The sequence below is a fragment of the Terrapene carolina genome, unplaced genomic scaffold, assembly GCF_002925995.2.
Source record: "Terrapene carolina triunguis isolate 2854851 unplaced genomic scaffold, T_m_triunguis-2.0 Scaffold69, whole genome shotgun sequence".
In the NCBI taxonomy this organism is placed as follows: domain Eukaryota; kingdom Metazoa; phylum Chordata; order Testudines; family Emydidae; genus Terrapene; species Terrapene triunguis.
The window spans coordinates 14,268,247-14,293,635 of NW_020664420.1; the positions used below are offsets into that span (position 1 = coordinate 14,268,247).

A 25,389-nucleotide genomic window follows, 5' to 3' on the forward strand; every position below is an offset into this window, starting at 1 on the left:
TAATAACCCTAGTTGGAGAATAAATGTTTTTTTCTGGTCTTTCTACAGGCAAAGAATTGCAGGCATTTTTGAATATTCTGAAAATGGCTCAAATAGTCTCTAAAATAGATGTTGTGTGTGTTATCAGCAAGATAAGTAAAGACAGATCTAGATATGTGACTTGTGAGATTTGTTTATTTCTGCATATATAACTATATATATATAGTTTATTTTACATTAATAATGTATATTTGCCAAGCTTTAGTTGCTGATATATTTAATCTAGTTGAAAGTATTTATATCTCATTAATTTGCTTGAGGTCTTGATTTAAGAACAAAATAGAGCATGAAACACCTTATTTTCAAAATATTTGTATAATGTCTACTTTTATCACACTGTTATGCACGGTGATTATACTCTCCAACCTGTGTCATATTTAAAGTGGAATATTACAATGTGCTTTGCTATAACATTTTACAGGCTAGTTTGGCCAAATATTATTAATGAGGGAATTGTATTGACCATATATCACACTTTCTGCATTGTTTACCAGTATATTGAAAAATCATTCAAACGGGGGAAAAAACTCAATGGAATCAAAAGAGTAAAATATGGACTCTTAAATTCTGCAAAGTGCAGTTTTCAAAGCTCTTCTCGTGGCCTTTGGAGTTGTAGTTTTCATCTAATGGTACCATTAAAAAACCCACAAAATAAGTTAACACTTTAAAAAACTGTGCCTGCTATCAAAATTGCCACTGTATAAATGAACCTGAGTGGGAAGACACAATTCAATATTTTACTAAAAGGGGGAGGAGAGAGTTCATTTAAAATTAGGACCTTAGCCTGTGGTTCATTCAGGCTGTGCATCTCTCGTGTAAATGTTTGCTAAGGGTAAACCACAAAATGTCCCGTTTCCATTAGAAACTAAACGTGAAACCTGTCGAAATCGTGCCCGGTTGATACACAAAGAAAGAAATAAGATTGCATGATTTCACAGAGAAACCCAGTATTGATCCGGAGGTGGGAGCATGCAACAACTCACCTTTAAACTCTATCACACGTGATCATTCCCAAGCCCAGGAGCGCAGCTCACAGTGTACATTTTGATCATGATAGAAAATAGGTTTATTTTAGTTTGCACAAACCCACCCCCGCACCTCAAAACCACTCCCAGAAAAAGAAGAGAAATAATATGCTAATGTATTGATATAAGAAGAGCTTATTTGTGCCAGTGTGAAGTTAGTGGGTCTAGACCTTTGCATATGAAGCACAGATTACAAAAGGCATTAAGAGCACCTGTACTTCAGGATGGCTTTTTTTAAAACTTCATGAAATGCTTCAGGAAATGTACAAGCGCCTTGGGTATCAATGGTGACACCAACCATCTAGGAACTGAGAGCTTGCAATAGCATGAGCTTTTGTAGTGAATTAGAGATGCCTGACAACCAAGGCGATCCACCTTTATAAACATAGAGAATGAAACAACTTACTAAATAGATCTGGTGCAAGAGGGAAGGAAGGGTCAGTTAAGAGAATACTTCCACTGACCAGAACTCTAAAGTTGACCCCGTAACATTACTGTATATTCATGTGAGGGGACGTTTTCTCCCTGTGCAGCTAGCAGGAGAAAGGGAAAGGTCAAGGGAGAGTCAAAGTGTTTTCCAAATGAATCAAATCTTTTTCTAGCCAAGATGCCACATACTGTATTTTGGGCACTTTTCCTTCTTTTCTTATCAAGTTTTCTCTAACAGCTGGAAGTGGTTGGAAGGGGCTGTCTTAAGAAGACCCCCTGCTCTTCTTTTGACAGCTGATCAAAAGAAAATAGGTCACGCTTTTCAAACTTATGTCCACCCTGCCCTTAATTACTGTCTCTTTAAACAAAGGCAACATCTGCGCAACCTCAGCCTGTTCAAACCTCCAGAATAACACAGGGAGAGCAACTTGCTCCTCAAGAATCTGTTACTTTGGGGGGCAGGCAGGGGCTGCTGGCTGAAATGCCCTTTCTCTTGGTGATTGTCTTTCTTCACGGTTTACAGAGGACACAGATTCAAGGAATAGATATGTAGAGGGGCTTTTGAAGAGAGGAGGGGAAACTGAAAGACAGGCCCTGGTCATGCCTTCAGCATCCACTGATCCATTTCAGAACAGAATTAGGACTAGGCAAAAAGTGTATTACCTTCTGGAACGCAGAGATTTCAAAGCCATATGGCAGCGTGTGCTGCATAATGCCTGGCTTTTCTTGGGAGAAAAAAGTGGTGCACAGCTTTTTAAAAAGTCAAATGAGCCTGGAGCAGGCTGTTCAGACGTGCTGCAGAACTGGGGGGGGGGGGGGGGGGGGGGGGCTGCAAAACTTTGTTACTACAAGTAATTAGAACATGTAGCTAGATTCTTTTGGGGCATTGTTTTTACAGAGTCCTTCACTTTTGTTTAAAATATTCATCTCTAAAGTGCCCAGAGCTCCAGCTTTGTTTTGCAGTCTGCAGGGATCCAGAGAGACAGAATAGTGTAACAAACGAGCGATTTATGAGAATAAACTTGAGCAATTGCATAATTAAAACAATGCCTCTGTACTAAGTTGGCGGGCGATGTGCAAACGCAACCCCCTCCCTCCCCCCCGACTTTGTGACGGGGTTAAAATACTGACCATCGGTTGGCAAGCCCGGTGTAGTAGAGACAGTTCAGAGGGGGGTGCGCTTAATTACACTGTATTACACCGTGACACCGAATTACCAGGCAGCAGCAAACGGTCGCTCACACGAGTATTTGTGTCAAGTCACGATTGTAGCATCTTACTTTTGACTATTATGGAGAGCAAATTCTGCGTCCTGATTCGCAGCTGCTGGGGGGGGGCGCTTTCCCCGTGGAGACACAGCGCCTGCCTTTCCCCTGGACAAGGGGGACGCTGCATCTTCAACTCGCTCGCTCTCTCCTTGACGTTTGATTCCAGTGGGGGGGGGGGGGGGGGAGAAGGAGCTCTGAAATCTCAGCCAAGCTTTAAGCCTCCAGTCCCACCCATCCCCTTGCCCATTGGAGGGCTTTCCCCGACAAAGCGAGGGCTTAGCATTCCCTCACTGGCCTCTGGCTGGGCTGCCTGTCAGTCCTGGCCCAAGCCCTGCCCAGCCGGGCTAAGCTAGGTTGTTTGAGCAGCAAACCCACTCTGGACAGCTCCAGCTACCTAAACAGAAGACGTAAGAGGAGGAAAGGGCTAGGACATGGCGAGGGAACGGCGCTGGCCCGGCTGATAGAGACTGGTGATTTCCCCCCGCCTCCCCCTACACACACACACACGCACTCACACACGCACGCACACACCCTTCCCCCCGCCCCCGCACACACACACATACACACACACATACACACACACAACTGAGAGGCCTTATATTCTCCCCCCCCCCCCCGCCCCGAGCATCCCGCCAGCCCAGCACCCCCATGGACTGAATGAAGACTGCCTACACCGCCTATCGATGCCTCACCAAAGAGCTGGATGCCTGCGCCATGAACCCGGAGATGACAATGGACAGTCTGGGCAGTTTGCATGGGGCAGCCAGCCATGAGCAGGATCTGCTGGGCAGCCCCAGCCCGCACCACCCCAGCCGCAGCGCCGGATCGCTACGGGTCCATCCTCCTCCTTCGCACCAGGACTTAGCTTCTGCCTCTTCCCGCTCGGCCATGGTGTCCAGCATGGCTTCCCTGCTAGACGGGGCAGGGGATTACCGCCCGGAGCTGTCCATCCCCCTCCATCATGCCATGAGCATGCCCTGTGACTCCTCGCCCCCTGGCATGGGCATGAGCAGCACCTACACCACTCTGACTCCACTCCAGCCCCTGCCGCCCATCTCCACCGTCTCCGACAAGTTCCACCACCCGCACCACCACCCCCATGCTCACCACCACCATCACCACCACCACCAGCGCCTCTCCGGCAATGTCAGCGGGAGCTTCACCCTGATGAGGGACGAGAGGGGTCTGCCGGCCATGAACAACCTCTACAGCCCCTACAAGGAGATGTCCGGCATGGGGCAGAGCCTGTCCCCCTTGGCTGGCACCCCCCTGGGCAACGGATTGGGGTCCATCCACAACACCCAGCAGAGCCTCCATAACTATGGACCCCCCAGCCACGACAAGATGCTCAGCCCCAACTTTGATGCCCACACTGCCATGCTGGCCAGGGGTGAGCAGCACCTCTCCCGGGGGCTGGCTACCCCCCCTGCGGCCATGATGTCCCACTTAACCGGTATGCACCATCCTGGACACCCTGGCCATGCTCAGCCTCACGGGCCCGTGTTGGCTTCCAGCCGGGAAAGGCCGCCCTCCTCCTCTGGATCTCAAGTTAACAACTCTGGGCAGTTAGAAGAGATCAACACCAAAGAAGTGGCCCAAAGGATCACTGCAGAGCTGAAGCGCTATAGCATCCCCCAGGCGATCTTTGCCCAGAGGGTGCTGTGCCGTTCTCAGGGGACCCTTTCAGACCTTCTAAGGAACCCTAAACCTTGGAGTAAGCTGAAATCTGGCAGGGAGACGTTCAGGAGAATGTGGAAATGGCTGCAGGAACCCGAGTTCCAGAGAATGTCAGCCTTAAGACTTGCAGGTGAGTTCTGGCACCGATAATACTATGTGCACATGCAAATAGACAAAGTGTCCCAGCGAAAGAGCCACTGAAAAGTGTAATGGGATGCTGCGGGTACAGACTTTAGGCATAGCCTAGTGCTTGATGTATTCAAGAGGCTGTTTTTTTTAAAGGAGCTTCATTCACGATGAATAGATTGCCCTTGTCTTGATTTAATGTCTCCCTTTAATATTCTTAATTTGACTACTTCGAGCTACTGGGTGCTACCAGACAGGCTTGTGTGATGGCACTGCTAAGAGGACAATGGTTCGGATGTTTTGTTTTCACCCTGCTCTGTAATCTTTACACATGATCTAGCCTAGAATAGTGCCGAGGTTTTGACATTTCCTATTGCACTTGGAAAATCCCTAATACAGCCAGCAAAAGGCTCTTCAGTTTTGACCCACAGTAAGGATGTATGGAAGGTACATTGTATCCTTATTTCTAGGATAGAGGTGTTTTGTTTTGTTTATTTCTCTCGGAAAACTTCCTTGGACATAACGAGAGGTCCCGGGGTGGTGTCTGATGTATTTCATCAATTTTAGGAGAGGAAAAAGCATCAGATCCTGGGAAATCTGTTATAAAGAATGGCGCATTTTGTGGGAGAGGGTTTTAGAATAGCTGTTCTCCCGGCTTTGAGTGCTTCAGTTTGATTTTTTCACCCTTAGCACCAGTATCTTTCATTTCTGGTAGTAGTAGCTGTCGCATCAACGCATTTATTAGACAAATCACAAAATGTGTATTTCCTTTGCATTGCCGAGGTTGTGTGAGTCATTTCAAAGTCTCCTAGATTCCTCAGTGAAAGGAAGCACATTAGGTGTGTGATAAATTACGTGCCGAGAAATTAAACTATAGATTATTGCATCTAAAAGTATAAGGCTGCAATACCCTCTTTGCATACACGGGCGCTTAGGTTTGTACAGAGCACAGAGATGGATTTGAAGCCGAGGGAGAAGACAATCACACTTGGTATATTGTTCTAATGTGAGGTGAGCTGTTTTGTGCTCCCTCTGCTGTAATCAAAGAGAAGTACAACCCTCTATTGTTCTAAGATTACAAGAAATCGTCCATTAAGGTTGCTATTTTAGGGAAGTGGGGGATAATAATACAGATGGTTGAAAAATAAATCGCTATGTGGAAAAGTGTACATGGGATTATGTATAGATGTTTCTTTCCTTGATATAGTGTGCAGTGGAGGAGCGAACCAATAGAGTATTTATGCTTCAAAAATAAACTTGTTAAGATTGGGAAAACCTATATTCTGGGGGAAGATCTCTTTTCACACAGTGAGGAGAAAGTGTTTGCCTAGATGAATATCTGCAGTCCTTTCAGCATTGCTTTTGCTCTACATCTGGAAAGAAAGACATATAGGCAAGAATTAACATATCTGCATTAATTAGAATTTGCTTCACTGTCCTATCACATTTTAACATATAACATAAAATATTGGCAACCTGTTTTTGACACATACTAGCCCTTTACCACAAACTTGTTCCCATTATACAGATATATATAATAGTGTGTGTGGCTCATTTTTATAATGTGACAGCTGCATGTTTACAAATGCATTTTAGAAGAGATTTCTACTCTGACAACTGCCTCGTTCACCTGTGGTTGGATTGATTCCAATCTGTAGCAATTAATCGTTTGGTATTATTGATTTGCAGAGGGTAAATAGGAAACAACCTTTCGGAAAGATTACTTTTTGCTTCAAAATCCACCCTCCATTTGTGCGCAGTGGGGTGATTGTTGTTGTTGTTTCCTGGTTGTGTCAAATACTGAGTGAATTTCTTTCTGGAGCTTCTGAGATGATTTCTTACTAATTATAATTATTGAATATTATTATTATTACTATTATTTTATATTACACACTACATCATGGAAAGAAACGCAAAAGGTAGGGGGAGTTGTGTGCGTTATTGTTGTTAACAATGTCCCATTGAAACCTCGTGTGAGATTTGAAATCCTTTGTTTCTAGTTGTGTGTGTGTGTGTGTGTGTGTGTGTGTGTGTGTGTGTGTGTGTGTGTAGTTGGCACACTTTCTAACAATGCAGTTTGGAAACACTATACAATGAAAGGCAAGTTCCACTCCCTTCCTCTTTTCTCATTCGGTCTTAGGGACAATTCATGTGTGAGAAGTCCTGAGTGAATAGATCTCTTTGGCCTATCTCAGTGGTCAGTGGGACTCTTGCAGTGCGTCTCTTTGGTAGTAGTGTAGCTGATATGGCAAGCTTTGTGTGAACCACGATTTTTTCCCCAAGTGCAATGTACAAAAGAGAGAAGTTAGGGCTCTATTCGGATTCATGTAGAGATACCGTTTGGAATTGGTCAGAGTTGCTAAAATTGCAGGATACGGTGTAATCGTTCACTTGAAGTCCTGAATAAAGAAAAGAAGCATATAAAATACATTGCTCTTGAGAGGCGTTTAAATAGATGCATACAAGTATCCGGATTGTATCTAGTATCTAAAGTAAGGTGAGATTTTGCCATTTATTGTGTGGTTTTATTAGCAACAACAAGTGTGTTAAGGGCTTACTGTATATCATAGGAGACTATATTTTGGTCAATAGATCACTCTCCTGTTGTAAAATATGCCGTAGCGGGGATTTGGGTAAGTAGGTAGTATGTACTCAGTGTAGCTACAGGGATTGGGGCTGGGGGGGGGGAGAACAGAAGCCATCTCTCCATGCATTATTGATAGAAATCTCTGCACGCCCCACAACTGGAGATGCCAGCGTCACTTTCGTTTGGGTTAAACAGGCACAAACCCGGAGCCTGGGCTTTCGGATCTAAATCCACCACGAAGGGTCTTAGAGATTTTCAGGGGGAAGGAGGCGGCCCAGAGCCACCTGGGTACATTCATTTTTACAGCAGTGCTGTGGGCTTGGTTATTTTCCCCCTTCGATTCCAGTGGCCTCGTCTGGCTGGGGGAGGGGGAAAGAGCACAGGACTGGGAAGGTGATTTTGTTCTTGACTCCGTAGGCTATTAAAAATTCATGGTATCTTCTCTAACACACCAGGGCGAGATGGGGGGGGGTGTATTTATTCCTTCGCCTTTTCAGCATTATGAATGTCTCTCGCTGCAGAGTCTGTGTTTGTCTGCGGCGATGTGCTCCTGGAAAGAAACGGGCTTTGGCATCACAGGGGAGAAGTAGAATCAATTCTGGGATCTTTTCGGAAGGCGGCTTTCGAGGGGTGGGATGTACATGTAATGTTACTAATCAAATTATGATGCCTTCGAAGCGGGAGAGCTCACGCGTTAATGGTTTTCACCTTTGTGATACAATCACTTACGCGCGCGCACACGAAATTGAACGATTTTCAATTAGGGAAACATCACTAGTGAAGGCAGAGAGGAGATCTGCATACAATAATGAGGTGACGAATATGCCAGTTGCCTTATCTACATCGGGGAAGACATTAAAACTAAAGCCAGTCATCTGCTATAGCTTTCATTGGGGGGTAACTGTTGTGGCGCTAATTCTAACATGTGACTTTTCCTGCAGTGATCTGTAATAGCTCATTTAGGACATTGTCATTTCGATTAACGTCCAACGTGTCCCAGCCTCTGTCCCTCGACAAAAGAGGGCCGTTCGCATGGCGGATGCACACTCGAGATCCCTGTAACTGACGCTATTTTCTCGGCACAGTTATACACACGGTCCCTTTGACACCAAAGGCAAGAGCAATCATGTTTATCCACATTCCAGACCCTATCCTGAGTCTGTTGAAGTCAATGGGATTTCTGCTGCTTTCTGGGACGGCAGGATTGGGCTCTAACTTTTCATATTTGAAGCCCTGTTCATTGATGCTAACCGCACTCCTTCCAGCTAAACCCAGAGAGGGTAGGAAAGATGTAAAGAGACGCATTTAATAGTTGTTAATGATTATGGATAAGATTTTCTAATATTTTAACCCATTCCTGTAATGACATTAGACAGAGCGTTCACATTTCTCTGCAACTCTTTCAGTGAGAGAATAGATATTTATGAATAGGTTTATGTTTGTGTGTGGACCCACAGAATCTCAGATATAGCTGCACATATGGGACTAGACATATTGCCTATATGTGTAGCCACATCTTATACTATAATATCATATTGCAATATTTTATTATAACCAATGCAAAACATAATCCTGTACCTACGGTGTCAAGTCACTGTAGTCAATATGCACCTTGCGCCCTATAGAAACGTGTATTAACATTTGTACATAACACAGACATACTTTTGCTTGATGAGCTGATCAAATTAATAATTGAAGAGCTAGCTCACTACTGTCCTTGTCTTTTCGAGTCCCCTGTGAATCAATAACACCTTTCTAATATGCATTAGTGCTGGGTCCCTGAGAGCATTGAGGGTAGGCTAGAGAGAACACCACACGCGAAACAACCCGGGGAACAGGATCCCATCAAGCGAGAAGGCTCCAACATTTATTTTTATTCCAGTCTTTCCAGCCATGTGGTTATGTCACTTTTCTCAAACCAATGTGTATATGGAGGGAGATCGATGCTGATAATGTTTAGAAGATTAAAAGAGCATTAATGCTGGCAACAGTAACATAAACGTGTGGACCCAGTTTTCATTGATCTGGAACCTGATCCGGCTTGCTTCCAGTAAAGCTGATGGCGCTGGCTTTCCCAGCACAAGACTCCCCCATGTGTGCGTGTGTGTCTCGCAATCCCTCCCTCCCCCCATGCCTAGTTGCGAATCTTCCCCAAACGTTGGCTAAGCAGATTGTGAAAGATAATGGCCAACATGGAGAGTCACCCTACAAACCAGGTTTCGCTTCCCCGAGGGAGCCGATCCTGCAGCCCCGTGGGGAAGCAGGCGGCGGCTCGGGCCTCGGGCTCGCTCTCCCCAGGAGCGATGCCAAGAGGTGACCATACGGCTGGGTGCTTCACTTCATTGCGGTACTAAGCTAGCAGAAGGAAAGGCCGGCGTTAGAGGGGACGCTTTTCACTTGGGCCAGTACAAAAATGACCCCTGTGCCTGTCTCATCTTCCTAGGAGATGGCTCTCAGTGTGAAAGCTCCCAGCTCCGAACAGAAGGTGTCTGACACTGCATGACGTTGAGCAGGCTAATGGAGACAGATTGAAGTGGGGCTTCCATCACCCCTTCTTCCCAATTCCTTCTCTCAGCCCCCAAATCTGGAAAGTTGCTGCTGTGCATGCGCAGTCATTGCTTTCCCTAACTTGCTTACAAACTCTGCATACTATAAATGACTGTGTACGTGATGTCCATGTAAATACAGCATCCCAGCCTTAACTAGTCACATGAGCTAACAAGGGGTTTCTGCTCTTAGATCAATACAGAGGGATTTAAAAACTCCCTACACAGGTAAATTACACAGTAGACAGTTGCTCGCTGAGCAATAACAAACATTTTAAACTCTTCTGAATAATCGGCCTTCATTCTGTTTTTCTACCTCTTTGTGCCCATTTTTTTAAAGTTTCAGTTTTTTAAAAGCACAGCCAAATATGTTGGGGGTAACGATCCGATGAAACCAAAACACAAAAGTTTCAGCGTTAAGGGTTTCCTTGACATCCTTGTGTAGTCTAGCCACTAGGGAATGGAAATTATTTCACTTCTTGACTCCATTAAATGAAGGACTGTGGCATCTGAAAGCCCTACCCACAATTGTGAATAAGGAGGACATTCCAACTTTAAACTTGAATATATATTTTTTGAGGTTTAGGTAAAAATTTATATATTTGATCTCTCTCTCTCTCTCTCGGTGTGTGTGTGTCGCACACTCATGCACAACACACATGCTCTTGCTATATAGTTCTTTCCACCCTTCTCCCAAAAAATATTTCAGTTCAGAACAAAATCAAATGTATACAATTGATCCGAGTTTGTTTGTTTGTGGCTAAGATGGAGCCTCAAAATGAGATGGATGTCGGGGTTTTGCGTTTGTGTGTTTGTTTGTTCTTTGGTTTTGTTTGTTTGTTTTGATATTTCGTTTTTAAGGGTGTTTAGATCGCCAACTAAAGAATTGTCTGTGTTTTTTAATTGGAAGTATCCAAGCATTCTTTAAAAAAAAAAACTTTGCGTATAACAAACTAAAACCAAACATAAAAACTCAACAACGATAAATCTATCGCCCCCCGATTCTCCTTCTAAATGGTGCTCTCCAGGTGTTTTTTCCCTCGTGGGTAGGTGGATATCCTCTGGAACAGAGCGAGTTCTGCAAGGGACTTGTTTGTCGTTTAATTTTTGTCGCCTCCGGCACGGAATAGTTTGGCAAGTCCCCAAAGCCGTGGTTTTCAGCTGATCTGAGCCGGGCTGCTGGGAGATCCTAGCTCGCCGTGTGTAGAAGAGGGGAACGGCTTAGCACAGTAGCCCGTGTACAGTGTCCGATGAGACACGATGGGGAAAGGCAGCTTTGGGTTTCCAGCCGTGCCACGAGTGTATTCCTCCCGCTTCTCCTTCCAATCGCATTGACGCTGGAACTAGCTGCTTTCTGGAAACGCGAATCCCCTCCCCCCCCCCCAGCACTTTCGGTGCAGGAAGGGGTCACCTCCACGGATCCGGGATGCTTTGTAAACATGCGAAAACTCCGAGCGGATCGGAGCGTGCGGATGGGCTGAAAGATACAGATGGTCTAACTATACTGTGCTCTGGCTCCCCGGTAAAACCGGGGCGCGTTTACTCCCTGAGCTCAGGTGGTAACAGTGAAACGTCCCGATGGGTTTTTGTGTGTGGGGGGGATATATTTAATTATTGCTTATATATCCTACCCCCTCCCTCCAGCAGCCCACTTTCTGTAACCGTGGCCTAAGCATTTTGTTGCTTGCATTGTAAACACGGAGCAGGAAGCCCCACCGGTTCAGGGAGCACGTAGAGGGCAGACCTTTCGTGCCAGGAGTGCCCTGTTTCACGCACATCCCATCCCGGCACCCATCCCTGCCATGTGCCCGTCCAGCCTGGCGCCTGATTCTCCCGGAGAGAGGAGAACCGCGTAAGGAGGCCCGGAGAGATTCACAGCGGGGAAGGACCTTTGTAAATGGCAGCGTTCTCTGGAGCATTGATTTCTGGCTAGCACGTGTGAATGTGCAGTCTCATTGCCTCCGTGTTTGCTTTTCCTTTCTCCTCTTTCTTCTTCTTTCAACCCCGACTTTCCCCTTGAATGAGAGGAAGAACCCAAACGCGGCTCAGGTTACAATAACACGAGCACCTCATGCTGTCCTCTTTCCTGCCAGTTCTTCTCAAATGTAACTAACCGGGAGAAGCCCGGCCCTGCTTGTCAGGTAACGCTAGTGGTGTGGCTGTACCTAGTGTTTATTTTTTTCATAGATTATGAAGAGGTCGGTTGCTCATCTCCAACCGTTTCTGTACTTGAATTATCAAAATTGCTTAATAGCTTTATGGCCTTCCGTGCAACCCCTGGATATAAAACTATCTGCCGTGTTTGCCCAGCTCTTAGAGATGTAGAAGAAGCTCAGGTGGTACAGATTTCAGTCATGATCTCAGATTTATTGAACTAGGGAACTATAGCCAAAGCTCACTATACATAGATTGCTATGGGTCAAATCCCATTAATTTTGCAATTGATTTTAATAGGGCCAAGATTTGGCTCCCATGTCTCTGTTAACGAATTAGTTGTTCATCAAATGTTTTGAAAATACAAGAACATTATTTCCATTGTCTCAGTGTGTGTGCATGTGTGTACAAATCTTTCCAAAAGTTTTCTATAGTGTGAGGTCATATATGTATTAAAAGGACAACGCTTGAGATAGTAATATTCTAAGGAAAGGCCAGAATCTCAAATAACAGTTGTCAGAATGTCTAAAAATGGCTGTAAGAGTTTATAGACCGCATTGCACACAAAGGGGCCAGTTTGCAATGCTTACCAGGATAAAACTCCCATTGTTTTCATTGGGAATTTTTTCTTTGTAAGGCCTGCAGAATCAGGCCCAAAATATTCAAAGGGAAGACATATTTGTATTCATGCAGGGCTGCTCTATATCATTTTAGGATGAATTATTCTCATGAAAACTGGCAGACATTGTTTGGGTTATAAGCATACCTCTAAAGTAATTTAATCGCACTTGGACCTTAGCTCGTGTAATCAAATATACATATACTTTTTCCTGTAGGAAGAAAATAGTTTAAATGTATATAGTCTATATTTACTTTGGAGCATGTCACAAGTACTAATCATATGGAACCAGGAAAGGGAACGGGAACATTTAAGGAAAAAGAATCAGACTTTTTATAGAGGACAAAATAACTATATTTGTTTTTAACGAGGAAGGAATGTGCATTCGTGTGTATCCACCTCCCTTTTTCAGCGTGTTTATCATCTCAATATGTAATGTAGGTACCCCCGTCATCGATTCATTTCTGTTAATATTATATTGACCAGGAACCTGCAATCCTTACTCAACCAAAAGTCCCACTGAAGCCAACGGGACTTTTGCCTGAATAAACAGTGCAGGATCAGGTCTTATGAATAATAAAATAGCCATTTGCAATTGGAGTCCTGCCTGTTGAGGACTGCTGGCTCAGGAGTGACCAAAGTGCTGGTTCTACAGAGTTGCCCAGCAGCTTCCCCAGTCAGTTGGTTTTGGTTTGGATTCTTTGGACCTGATTCTAATCTCCCTGACACAGAGTGCAGTAGCTGCGACGCTACTGAAGTCAATGGATTTACATTGGTGCAAAACAAGTAAGAGTTCAGAGTTAGGCCCAGTACATTGGTTTGAATCCTCAGACCCTGACCCTGCTCTGTCTGAAGTCATTGGCAAAGCTTCCATTCATTTCAGTGGGAGCAGGAGCAGGCTATTTGTTTAGTGATTGTGCATTACTACCCTTTTTGAATTTTACTGATTTAAATGTACTTTCGTGCAGTGTTCGCAGGTGCCTGTATTATTAATTAGTTAATTATACCATTAAGTGAATGGCTAAAGTCAATTTATTAAAAATAATAACAATAATGTTAATTAATAATAATTATGATGCAAGCATGTCCTGTGTTGACTGTAGGTTCCAACGTTCCTAAATCCTTGGACCAGACTTTCACATTAAATATAAGAGGGCGGCTTCAATCTGCTCCATTTTATGCAAATTGATATGACCCTGGGACTTCTGCCCAGTTTCCAGTACAACCCCCTCAACTGGCAAACTTCTTATCCCCTTGGTTTAAGCGGGAATTCTCTGAGTCTGTTAGAGAATCTGTTGTAAACACAGATCCACTGATTTGCATTTGTCAGAGAGGAAAGTTAAACCAGTGAAAAGAGAAGCTCTTTACTGTTTTATGCAGGGCCAGGGAAACCTTTTGTGTTGATCCTATTGATCCAATCTTTCCCTTTAAGGAAACCACATAGTTAAAGACCCCCCGTTCAATAGATTTATCCTTCATGCATGCAATATTCTTTTAAGTGGTCTCATCTAGGGTAGTATGGCAGCATTAAACCTGAGATCCAAATAAACGGCAAGATAGAAAAATACAATGGGATTTTAAATATTAGAAAACTAAGGGCCCCTCTTGCAGCCTTTGTCCCAGTAAATCTCCCACTGAAGTCAATGTTGAAGTCAGTGGGAGTTTTGGCTGAGAAAGGACTTGCAGGGCCAAGCCCTAAAATATTTGCCAAAATGTGCAATTATTTCTCCTTCAGATATGTTAATTTTTATTGAGTCTTTAGTGTATTTACATGTTGGAAAGCACATGTACAAATATTCTTATAAATTGTAAGTTAGTCTTAATACATGAGTTTTTCACTTATATTTCAGTGCCAATTGGTTTTTCAAATGTATGTCCAAGCCAGAATTTTGAACTGCTCTATTTAAGTATAGAATATTTTGAAACCAATGGATTTGCAACCATTTGCCCCTGCTGAGATCTCTTCCAAAGAGTTTTCATGTGGCATTTTGGGGGTAGATATGATGTTAGATGGGCCCTGGAAAGAGTCCATAGGATTGTAAGACAAAGTACAGGAATGACTGCTACATTCCTTGGATAATGCTAATGTGTTGTGCTAATTCCAATAACTACAGACTGTGAAAGGCCCTTTCGCTTACAGCACTAATCTGCTAGATCAGACTCACTAATTCTGTGGCCTTTTAACTGCATGAATAACAAATAAGGAGACATTCTGTTTTAATTCTCTATTTGATCTGGGCTTAATTGTGCAGTTCTTAAATTTTTGTCACGATGAAAAATATTAATGATCCCTAGGTGAGTTAATGCATTTATCTGTTTAGGGAGTTCAAAGGGCAGAGTTCAACTATGGTTCAGGTTAATTGAACACAAAGCCATATCCTAATGTCTGTGTTGCCTGCGAAGTACTAAAAGTCAGAATATTATCACTTAGAAGGTAGACCAAATCTCTGTTAAGCAAATACTGCACCAAATGTAAGGTAAGCAGACATATGAAGAATGCAATTAAAATTGCTCTCATTACAAAGTCTTATGTAAGTTACCAAGCTCAACTTGGTTATGAAATGCCTGGTAAAACCTTTGAGTCCCCTTGGGTGAGAAGTGTTTTCTCATTGGAAAATTGCTTTATTGGTACCAGTGACCTGTAGAGCAGCTGCTGCAGCTTGGACTGAAAATCAGCTCTCAGAATAATGTGCTCCTATTAAAATGGATAAGACATTTGTTTACACAGTCAGGGCTTGCAGCAAGTGCAGTTAACCCCATCCAAATTGTTTGCTGCTTTGAAAAGTCAAGGGTCACAATTAGCCCTAGTGTACAAAAAATGATAGTTCAGAGGGAGGGCAAAACACTGGGTAAGACCAATCCTGCACTCTGTAAATACTTCTGATTTTTTCTGGGCTGGTCACCAAAGTGCTTGCATAACTTGTTTGCATTTCCTGATTGCTGAATCATGTAACTGATGATGAAACATTTTGTACTAAAATGCCATCAATGATTCATCTATGCAAAATACTTCCACTGGCCACTTTTTATTTATATTCACTTGATCACTGTGCATTTCAGCAAACATGAATGTGCAAACATTGCTTTTATTTGGAATATAGTCTGGATAAATGCAGGATCAAGATGAAGACAAATATGCAAACACTGCTGGAGACAGAAATTGAGTTCTGAGCTACTGTTTTCCCAACAGAGGTGGAAGGGAGTCCCTTCCAGCTCTGAACCATAGCACCACCTACTGGTGGCTTTATTGTCACATAAAAAATGCCACACACACACACACACACACACACACACACACCAGACCAAGGGTCCATGTAGCCCAGTATCTGACAGTGGGCAGTGCCAGATGCTTCAAAGGGAATGAACAGAACAGGGCAATTTCAGGTGATCCATCCCCCGTCGTCCAGTTGCAGCTTCTAGCAGTTGGAGGTTCAGGGAAACCTGAGCATGGGGTTGCATCCCTGACCATCCTGGCTAATAGCCATTGATGGACCTATCCTCCATGAACTAATCTAATTCTTTTTTGATCCTTGGTATATGTTTGGCCTTCACAACATCCCCAGGCAATGAGTTCCACAGATTGACTGTGTGCTGTGTGAGGAGGTACTTCCATATGTTTTGTTTTAAACCTGCTGCCTACTAATTTTATTGGGTTACCCCCAGTTCTTGTGTTATGTGAAGGGATAAATAACACTTCCTTATTCACTTTCTCCCCACCAGTCATGATTTTATACACCTCTATCATATCCCCCCTTAGTCATCTCTTTTCTAAGGTGAACCCATTCTCTTTAATCTCTCCTTGTATGGAAGCTGTTCCATACCCCTAATCACCTTCGTTGCCCTTCTCCAATTCTAATATATGGTTTTTGAGATGGGCTGGCTAGAACTGCATGCAGTATTCAAGGTGTGGGTGTACTTTGGATTTATATAGTGGCATTATGATATTTTCTGGTGTATTATCTATAAGCTGTTTATCTTCAGAAAGTGGGCCAAAAAAGTTAAGCACTTAAATCCATATTCAAGCACCTAAATAAAGGAAGTTTAATTTTCAAAGGTGCTGAGCATGCACAGCTTCCATTGACTTTAATGGAAGCTATTAGTACTCAGCACTTTTGAAAGTTACTGAGGCCAAGATCCTAAGGGATTTAGGTGCCTAAATCCCATTGATTTCAGTGGGAGGAACATCTGGGCCTAGCAGCTTCCATTAAAGTCAAAGGAAGCTGTGGATGCTCAACATCTTTGAAAATCAGGCCACTTTTAGATAGAGGCCTAAATAAGGATTGAGGTGACTATAAGAATTCTGCTTTGAAAATCTTAGCCATGAACAACATTCACTGTATGCACAATTGCTAGCAAAGTCTATTCTATCCTGTTCTGGTTCTTAGACCACCCTCAACCCCATGGTATCTGAGCACCTTCCAGAGGTGTATTAAGAGATATGGCTAGTATCTGTCATGTGTGGTTTGCTCTCACTCTCTCTCTCATGCTTTTTCCAAGGGAGAAATTGTGTGTGCAATGGCTTTTATTATTGTAGTTGTTGTTAAGTGATAGATATATATTGCTATTAGCAAAGGCAAGGTCAAAGAAGTATACCTTGCATTTGGTACAGAAAGAGGTGAGGTTTGTGGTGGTACTTTGTTCTTGTGGAAGTTTGTTCCACAGTCTTGAACCAGCACCCAAGAAAGCTCTTCTTCGTCTTTCTTTTATCAACTGCCTACCTGCTACATAGATGCAGTGGTGATTTCCCCGAGATTGAAATGCTTCATCTGCTGCTACTATGCTTAATTGCTGTATGGTAAAATCATTTGTTTGTATGTAATGAGCAATATCTTGGAACTTCTGTGGCCAATATAAGATATTCACCAAGATTAGAAAATTCAATATGAAATTTTTTATAAACAAAGGAAGACGATAACAGACAGAAGTTCATGACATTAAATTCATTAAAAAGTTAAGACATCTTAACAGCAATTACAGAGAAATTAGAGGAGCACAGTGGGATACATAATAGCATTCTTTGGCAATGTGAACTAAACGTCCTGAATGCCGTAGCTGTGTGGAAGGCAAGTTTGTGCTTGCATTTCTTTGCACGTAATACCGGGCATACAAATACTTTTTGCAACTGGATCTTCATGTTAATTTCAGTACCATGAACAGTTACTGCTTTGCAACCTCAACAATATCAGGCCAGTGTTCTTTCCAAGAGACCACGTGGAGTAAGAGCTGGACCAGCATGCGACTGTGTGGCCCCAGATCTGCATGTTCCTGCAGACCAGAGGGCTAAGTCCTAGAGGCTCTTTCTTCTCCCTGGGATGTTGCTAAGTAGGCCCTTTGAGGGCTGGTTTAATAAAGAGCTAGAAAGGGGTTAGGAATGCTGGTTAGGATACTGGGACATGTTTCTTATTTAGATAAGGAGAAACCTGTTGGTGCAATTTCTAGGACAAACACAGACATTTCTATTTATTTCACTGCCTTCAGCAGTAAGAAGAAGAATATAGTTTTGCTATGACTTCCTTATCCTCTAGATGGTCTTTGAGTGCATCATGATTCACTGTTCATTGGTGCATTTTTACCATCTATGTCAGTATGTCTGTCTATATTTTAGCTAAATTTTTGAATGGATTTGTGGGACTACATATTTTATCTCCTGTAAATGTAGCTCAAAATTAAGAAGTAACAACATATATAAATATTAATGGAAATACATTCAATATTTTTAAAGAGCATACATTTATAATAATAATCTCTTGAATTGTATTTTTAATGTTGAACTAAATATCTTAGTTCTTATAAACTGTTTCGAAGGTGCTTAGTGGCTCCAAATGTTAGAAGTAGCCTCACCAGATATGGATTGGTGGGTAGTACCTGTCATCCATGTAAGAAATTGTGTTGCCATGTGATAAATTGCATTTATCATGTGCCAGCTTTTTTAAGCAACCTCTAGTCCTACCTTATTGCGCCGTCTGATCCCCAAATACACTGATCACAATTCTGCTCTCCTTATAAAAACACACTGATCACAATTCTGCTCTCCTTTTAATTGAAGGTCATCTCTATTAACCAATGAGTTTTTGTCAGTCTCTTGATTGGTTGCTGAATGCAGGTCTGACTCTATTTTTCATTAGATGTATTTCTATTTCTCTCTCTCTCCTTTTAAAAAAAATCACTCTCTGTATTTTTTTTTCACTCTGGCTATTTCTGGTCTCTGTTTCTTCGTTAGATTTTTTTTCTCAGTCCCTGCTCTCTGCTTCTTGAGCACTAGCATTCAAGCTGAACTTCCAAAGCGCTAATGTTCTAAAGTAGGCAGAACATATTTGCCCATCCCTAATTCACATTGGGGTAAACTTGTAAAAAGAGAACAAAAGTGTTCTTTGTCAATCACTCTCTATTGTCCTTCTCCCCTTGTTCTTCATGAGGCTTGACGAAGCCTTATACTTCTGCAGGATGCCTGTAGGTGACTCAGAGGAGCACGCTTATTGGTGGTCCTTGCTACGCTCTTGGAAAAGATATAGTATGTGTGGCCCTCAGCCACAAACTGGAGGTCATGCCTCCATCCCGTCCAGACAGACATACATCACTCAGCTATGGCCAGCCCCCCCACTGCACCCTCGTCTGGGGCTCTAGCTCTAGTACTAGCAGACCCCTCCTTGGTTCAGAGAGATGAGCAGGCCTTTTATGGCTGCCTTCAGAATGGAAGCTGTTAGGGTGGAGAGGGCACCTCTAGCACAAAGGCAGTCATAATTGGGACATGAATGTCTTGAGACAACATTAGGTTTGTGTGTGTTAGAAATTACCTTTTTCTCCCCAGTGAAAGATCCTGGTGTGCAGTCCTGCTCCTGCATCCTTTTCCACACAAACTTCTCATTGATTTCTGGGTGAGTTTTGCATGCAGGATTCTGCTCCTCTCTCAGGTGGGTTTAGTAATAAGGCAAAATATTCAGGAGTCAACCAGCCATTGCATTGATTTTGAAGGAAAATGCAAAAGAAAAAAGCCATTAGGGTAAAAGAAAAGCACAAAAATCAAGCAATTACATTGTGAAAAAGTGGGTTCAAAATACTGGTGAAGTGCACAGCTGAAAAAGTGTTGGGCTAGCACTGGATGCAGGCTGTTTCTTAAGACCCACATTACCTCTTAGACCAAAATTGTCTCTAAATAACTGAGGAATGTGTTGATGAGTTGGACATGCTTTTTTCCAGCAGATCTCCTCTGGTAATATGGAGAGAGAAAAAGCTAAGGGCTAGACTGAGCCATCAGGCTCAGCCCGGATTCAGGGATGGCACAAAGGAGAGGAAGAGGTGCTCCAGGAAGGGACTGTTCTGCAGAGAGACAATTCCTCCCCTGCTCCTCCTTCCTCTGGGAGGGGGGAAGTTACTACATCCCTTTCTGGAGGTGCAGATTACACTCCACTGTACTCCCCACACTGCCCTTCTTTGCCCCCACCCTGCCCACTTGCTCACAGTCAGATGTATGAACAGCCCCTGTTTGTCGTCTCAGTAGCAAAAAGCTGAGAAAGGTCCCCTCGCCCAACCATCCTTAACAAGGGCTGGGGACAATCTACGTAGGCCCTTAATAGAAAGACTCTCAGTGACTTTGGATCAGGCCTATAAATGGCTTAGTTGCTGACTATAAAAGTTTTCCGGTCCAAACATTACACATAAGGACTCAAATGCACAAAAGTCCACTAGTCCCCATTGTATCCCATTAACGTGAGCCATTCCCAGTAAGTCATTATTCTCTCTTATCAGTCATGAATCACAATCTCTGGAAAACGTAGGACTAGGGATCTGGAGATCTAAGTACCACTCCTGCCACTGACTTCCTGCGTGACCTTTGGCAGGTCTCAGTTTTCCCATGAGTATGACAGAATTACATTCGCTTCACGGAGGTGTTGGGAAGGCTGATTCTGAAGTGCTCTGAGAACTTCTAGTGAGCACAGAGGGCAAAGTCATTAATAATTAGCAATAATGAACATGGTTTGAACCTACTGTGCGGAATGGCACAAAATTACTCTTGATTTGGTTTAGTAAATGTAGCATGAGAAGTCTGAATGGACATGGCGAGCTCCATCCTCATTTGTGCCCAGTGAACATGGCATTAGAGGAAAGCTACAACAGAGATGTTTGACCTCACCTCCCCCTGGTTCTGAGGCCAGTTCTGTGCCAGCCCTGATATAATTGTGATCAGCCTTAGGGCGAATTACCCTACAAATGACCCCATGATAGGAAATAAATTCAAAATGTAATTAGTCAAATTCAATCACCAAACTTTTTTGTTTAATTGAGGGATGGTTTCCATGACTTACAGTAAATGTGTTACTGTCTTCAATTTGTAAGTTTTATTTGGTTTATTTTAGGCCTGCTTGCAATATTCTGTTAAAGCAGAATCTGCTATACAATCTACCTGAAGAATCGTAACCCAGGTTACGATTGGTGCATCAGGGAATTGTACAGAGCTATAAAATGGATAGCACCAATTCTTAAATTCAGAATGATGAAAGAGTTTTGAAGCAACTGCCTTTAGAAGGTTCTACCCGTACACCAAAGCATTTTGGTATTCAAAACCAGGGCTAATACATTTTTAATAATCGAGGGCAAGTTACCTGCCCAGTGTCAGCCATGAGTAACTGGGCTGTGCAACAGGTGTATAAATGTATAGGGGGCAGAGTCCTCGCCAGGACGCAGAGCGGAACTGCTCTGTGGAGGCTACACAAGTCCAAGCTTGAGGCTTACAACCACTCAGTGGAAAGGACGACACTTAAAGTATCTTGTACCCACACCACGCCTCCACTCATGCTTGCATTAGAGTGCAGTAAATGGGCCCTATCATTATTGTTGTTGTTGTATATTACAGTATTGCTTAGACACCCCAGTCAGGGATCAGCACACTATTACAATAGGTGTTGTACAAACATATAGTAAAGAATAGTCCTTGCCCCCCAAAAATAACAATCTAATCTAATCTTTAAATTATAGGTAATATTTATAAGGGATCTATCACTGAGCTATCTTGAGACTTGCTAAATACTGCACATGGACATAAAGAAACAAAAACCTCAACATCTTCCTTTTCTCCTCTTTCTTCCGTCCATCCTTTCTTTTGTTTCACAATTAATATTTTAAAAGAAACTGAAAGGGGAAAAGAATAGTCTTTATGAATATATTTTAATACAGGAGACGAATACATTTAGGACCTGATCCGAGGCCCATTAAAATCATCAATAGGAGCCTATCCACTCGATTTTAGTGGGCCTTGGAACAGGCCAATAATGAATAAACGTGTAATTTCTATGCAGTGAAGTACCTTTCTAAAATAATTAATAATGTTAACAAGGTGCTGACTATTAGATTTCCTTGCTAACCACTTTAGAACTGGGTTTGTCGCTGAGATTCCAAATATCGGAAAAACAACAAGGAGTTGCATCTGAAGAAGTGGGTTTTTTACCCACGAAAGCTTATGCCCAAATAAATCTGTTAGTCTTTAAGGTGCCACCGGACTCCTTGTTGTTTTTGTGGATACAGACTAACGCGGCTACCCCCTGATGCTTGACAAATATCAGAAGGATGGCAAACACTGAGGGCAGAGAGGAATTATTTCATGTGGTCCAGGTATAGTTGGGATCCTTGAGATGAAATGAAGAAAGGGAAAATTTAGGCTATCAAGAAAATTTTCCTGATAATGAGATCTCTGAGGCTGTGGGAAATCTCCCAGCCTGGGTTAACAGGCTCATGCTTCAGGGGCTCAAGCTAGCATGGTAAAAATAGCAATATGGATTCTCCAGCTTGGGCTGGAACTGAGGCTTTCAAGCCTATCTGTCCCTCTATGCTTGAGATCCTGAACTCCAGCCCAAGCCAGAACAGCCACATTGCTATTTTTACCGTGCTATCTGGACCAATACTAGCACAAGTCTGATAATCTGCACTGGGAGACTCTCACCCAGCTGCAGTGTAAGATATCCCCGCCAGGGACAGTGATGGACTCCCCCTATATTGGGGCATTTGAAAGTAGCCTGGGAAAAGCACTAGAAAATATACCATAGGGAACATTCCTACACTGGAATGGGGATTTGGCTAGGTGACCTAAGAGATCTTTCTAATCCATAAAGTCCATTGCTTGATCTGCCCTGAAATAACAGAATCCACACTTGCTACTGCATTGCCATTTGTGTGCGTATTTGATCATGATGGACAGGTGCCTTTAAAGGGCATTCATAAGGCTAAAAAAAGGCAAGCATGTTTAATGTATGTGTAGCAGACGGAAATAAGCAGATAAACATGTACAAGCTGCACACCCTTACAATGCGTTTATTTGCGTCTTCATTCAAATTGTTTCTTGTTACATAATGGTTTTGTACACAGTGGAGTACTTAACCTAATTTATATTGATCTCAATTGCTCTCATTTGTGCATACTTAATTCAGAGAGATAATCAAATTGATTTCTGAGGCCTACTTTTTAAGAGATTGCACTAACACAGACATACAAGAGGTGCCCTAACTAAATTATATCAAAAGAAAAACATTTTAAATCTTTGGAAACTGTTTTGATGGTCATTTCATTGTGTTTAGTATTACTAACATAATTACATTTCCTCCACATTGAGTTCTGTTTGAAATCAAATTGAGAAACATTTTTGAGCTCCATCAGGCAGATAACTTGGTTTAGCTGAATTTGTACTGCACACATATAAAACAACATATTAGAGATCAATATGCATGACTTACCCTTGCAAAAGATATGGAGAAATTACTTAAATTCAAATTAGAAGGACTGTTTAACTTTTCATAATAGGTTTGGCTCCTTTACCAGTTAGCAGTTATTTCATGTGTTCATTTAACAATTCCAAAAATTGTGGCTTCTGTTGTCACTATTGTTCTAGCACTAAAAATCAGCAAGTATTGGAGGATCTGTGCACTGAGGAAGGAGAGGATTAGAGAGACTGAAGGGAGTAAAAATTAGGAGCCGGGTGATGGTGTGAAATTAAATATGAAATTAAATATGAAAATAAACAGTAATAAGTCACCAGGACCAGATGGTATTCACCCAAGAGTTCTGAAAGAACTCAGATGTGAAATTGTAGAACTACTAACTGTGATATATAACCTATCATTTAAATCAGCTTCTGTACCAGCTGATTGAAGGACAGCTAATGTGACGCCATTTTTTTTAAAAGGCTCCAGAGGCGATCCTGGCAATTACAGGCTGGTAAGCCTAACTTCAGTACTAGGCAAATTGGTTGAAACTATAGTACAGAACAGAATTATCAGACACATTGATGAACACTATTTGTTGGGGAAGAGTCAACATGTTTTTTGTAAAGGGAAATCATCCTTACCAATCTGCTAGAATTCTTTGAGGGGATCGACAAGCATGTAGACAAGGGGGATCCAGTGGATATAGTGTACTTAGATTTTCAGAAAGCCTTTGACAAGGTCCCTCACCAAAGGCTCTTAAGCAAATTAAGATGTCATGGGTTAAGAGGGAAGATTCTCTCATGGATTGGTAACTGGTTAAAAGATAGGAAACAAAGGGTAGGAATAAATAGTCACTTTTCAGAATGGAGAGAAATAAATAATGGTGTCCCCCAGGGGTCTGTACTGGGACCAGTACTGTTCAACATATTCATAAATTATATGGAAAAATGGGTAAACAGTGAGCGGCAAAATTTGCAGATAATACAAAACTCCTCAAGATAGTTCAGTCAAAAGCAGACTGCGAAGAGTTACAAAGGGATCTCACAAAACTGGGTGACTGGGCAACAAAATGGAGATGAAATTCAATGTTGATAAATGCAAAGTAACGCACATTGGAAAACAAAATCCCAACTATATATATAAAACGAATGGGTCTAAATTAGATGTTATCACTGAAGAAAGAGACCTTGGAGTCACTGTGTATAGTTCTTTGAAAACATCCACTCAACGTGCAGCGACAGTCAAAAAAGCGAACAGAATGTTGGGAAACATTAGGAAAGGGATAGATAATAAGACAGAAAATATCATATTGCCTCTATATAAATCCATGGTATGCCCACATCTTGAATACAGCATGCAGATGTGGTCACCCATCTCAAAAAAACATATATTAGAATTGGAAAAGGTACAGAAAAGGGCAACAAAATGATTAGGGATATGGAACAGCTTCAATATGAGGAGAGATTAAAAAGACTGGGACTTTTCAGCTTGGAAAAGAGAGGACTAAGGAGGGATATAATAGAGATCTATAAAATCATGACTGGTGTGGCGAAAGTAAATTAGGAAGTGCTATTTACTCCTTTTCATAACACAAGAACTAGGGGTCACCCAACGAAATTAATAGGCAGCAGGTTTAAAACAAACAAAAGGAAGTATTTTTTCACACAACACACAGTCAACCTATGGAACAATTTGTTAGAGGATGTTGTGGAGGCCAAGACACTAACAGGATTCAAAAAAGAACTAGATTAGTTTATGGAGGATAGAGCCATCAATGGCTATTAGCCAGTATGGGCAGGGATACAAAACCATGCTCTGCAATGTCCCTAGCCTCAGTTTGCCAGAAGCTGGGAATGGGCGACAGGGGATGGATCACTTGATGATTACCTGTTCTGTTCATTCCCTCTGAAGCACCTGGCACTGACCACTGTTAGAAGCCAGTATACTGGACTAGATGGACCATTGGTCTGACCCAGTATGGCTATTCTTATGGTCTAAAAAAGGAACATATCAGATGAGGATATGAAAAGTGCCCCTCTGTGAAATGTTCTATACTGTTAAATAGTCTCCCAAGAGACATGGTTAAAGCTCCCTTGCTTCATTTATGTAACATTAGAGATGGAATGAGGAGGGGTTCAGAATTGGACTCGGTTTATGTTGGAGTTTGTATTTAAAGAAGAAACAGCAAGGGCTGTGTGCACCCATTACATCCCTCTGCAGTTGACTGG

The 25,389-nt window shown here is 42.5% G+C and overlaps 1 protein-coding gene across 1 annotated transcript in view; it reads left to right on the forward strand.

Moving 5' to 3' along the window:
• The first annotated feature begins 3,368 nt into the window (after positions 1-3,368).
• The window catches only part of ONECUT2 (one cut homeobox 2), a 44,916-nt gene continuing 22,895 nt past the window's right edge, over positions 3,369-25,389 (forward strand). Inside the window, exon 1 of the mRNA XM_024208934.3 lies at positions 3,369-4,568. Coding sequence (XP_024064702.2) covers positions 3,419-4,568 — 1,150 coding nt within the window. The 5' untranslated portion in view covers positions 3,369-3,418. The remainder of the gene's footprint in view (positions 4,569-25,389) is intronic.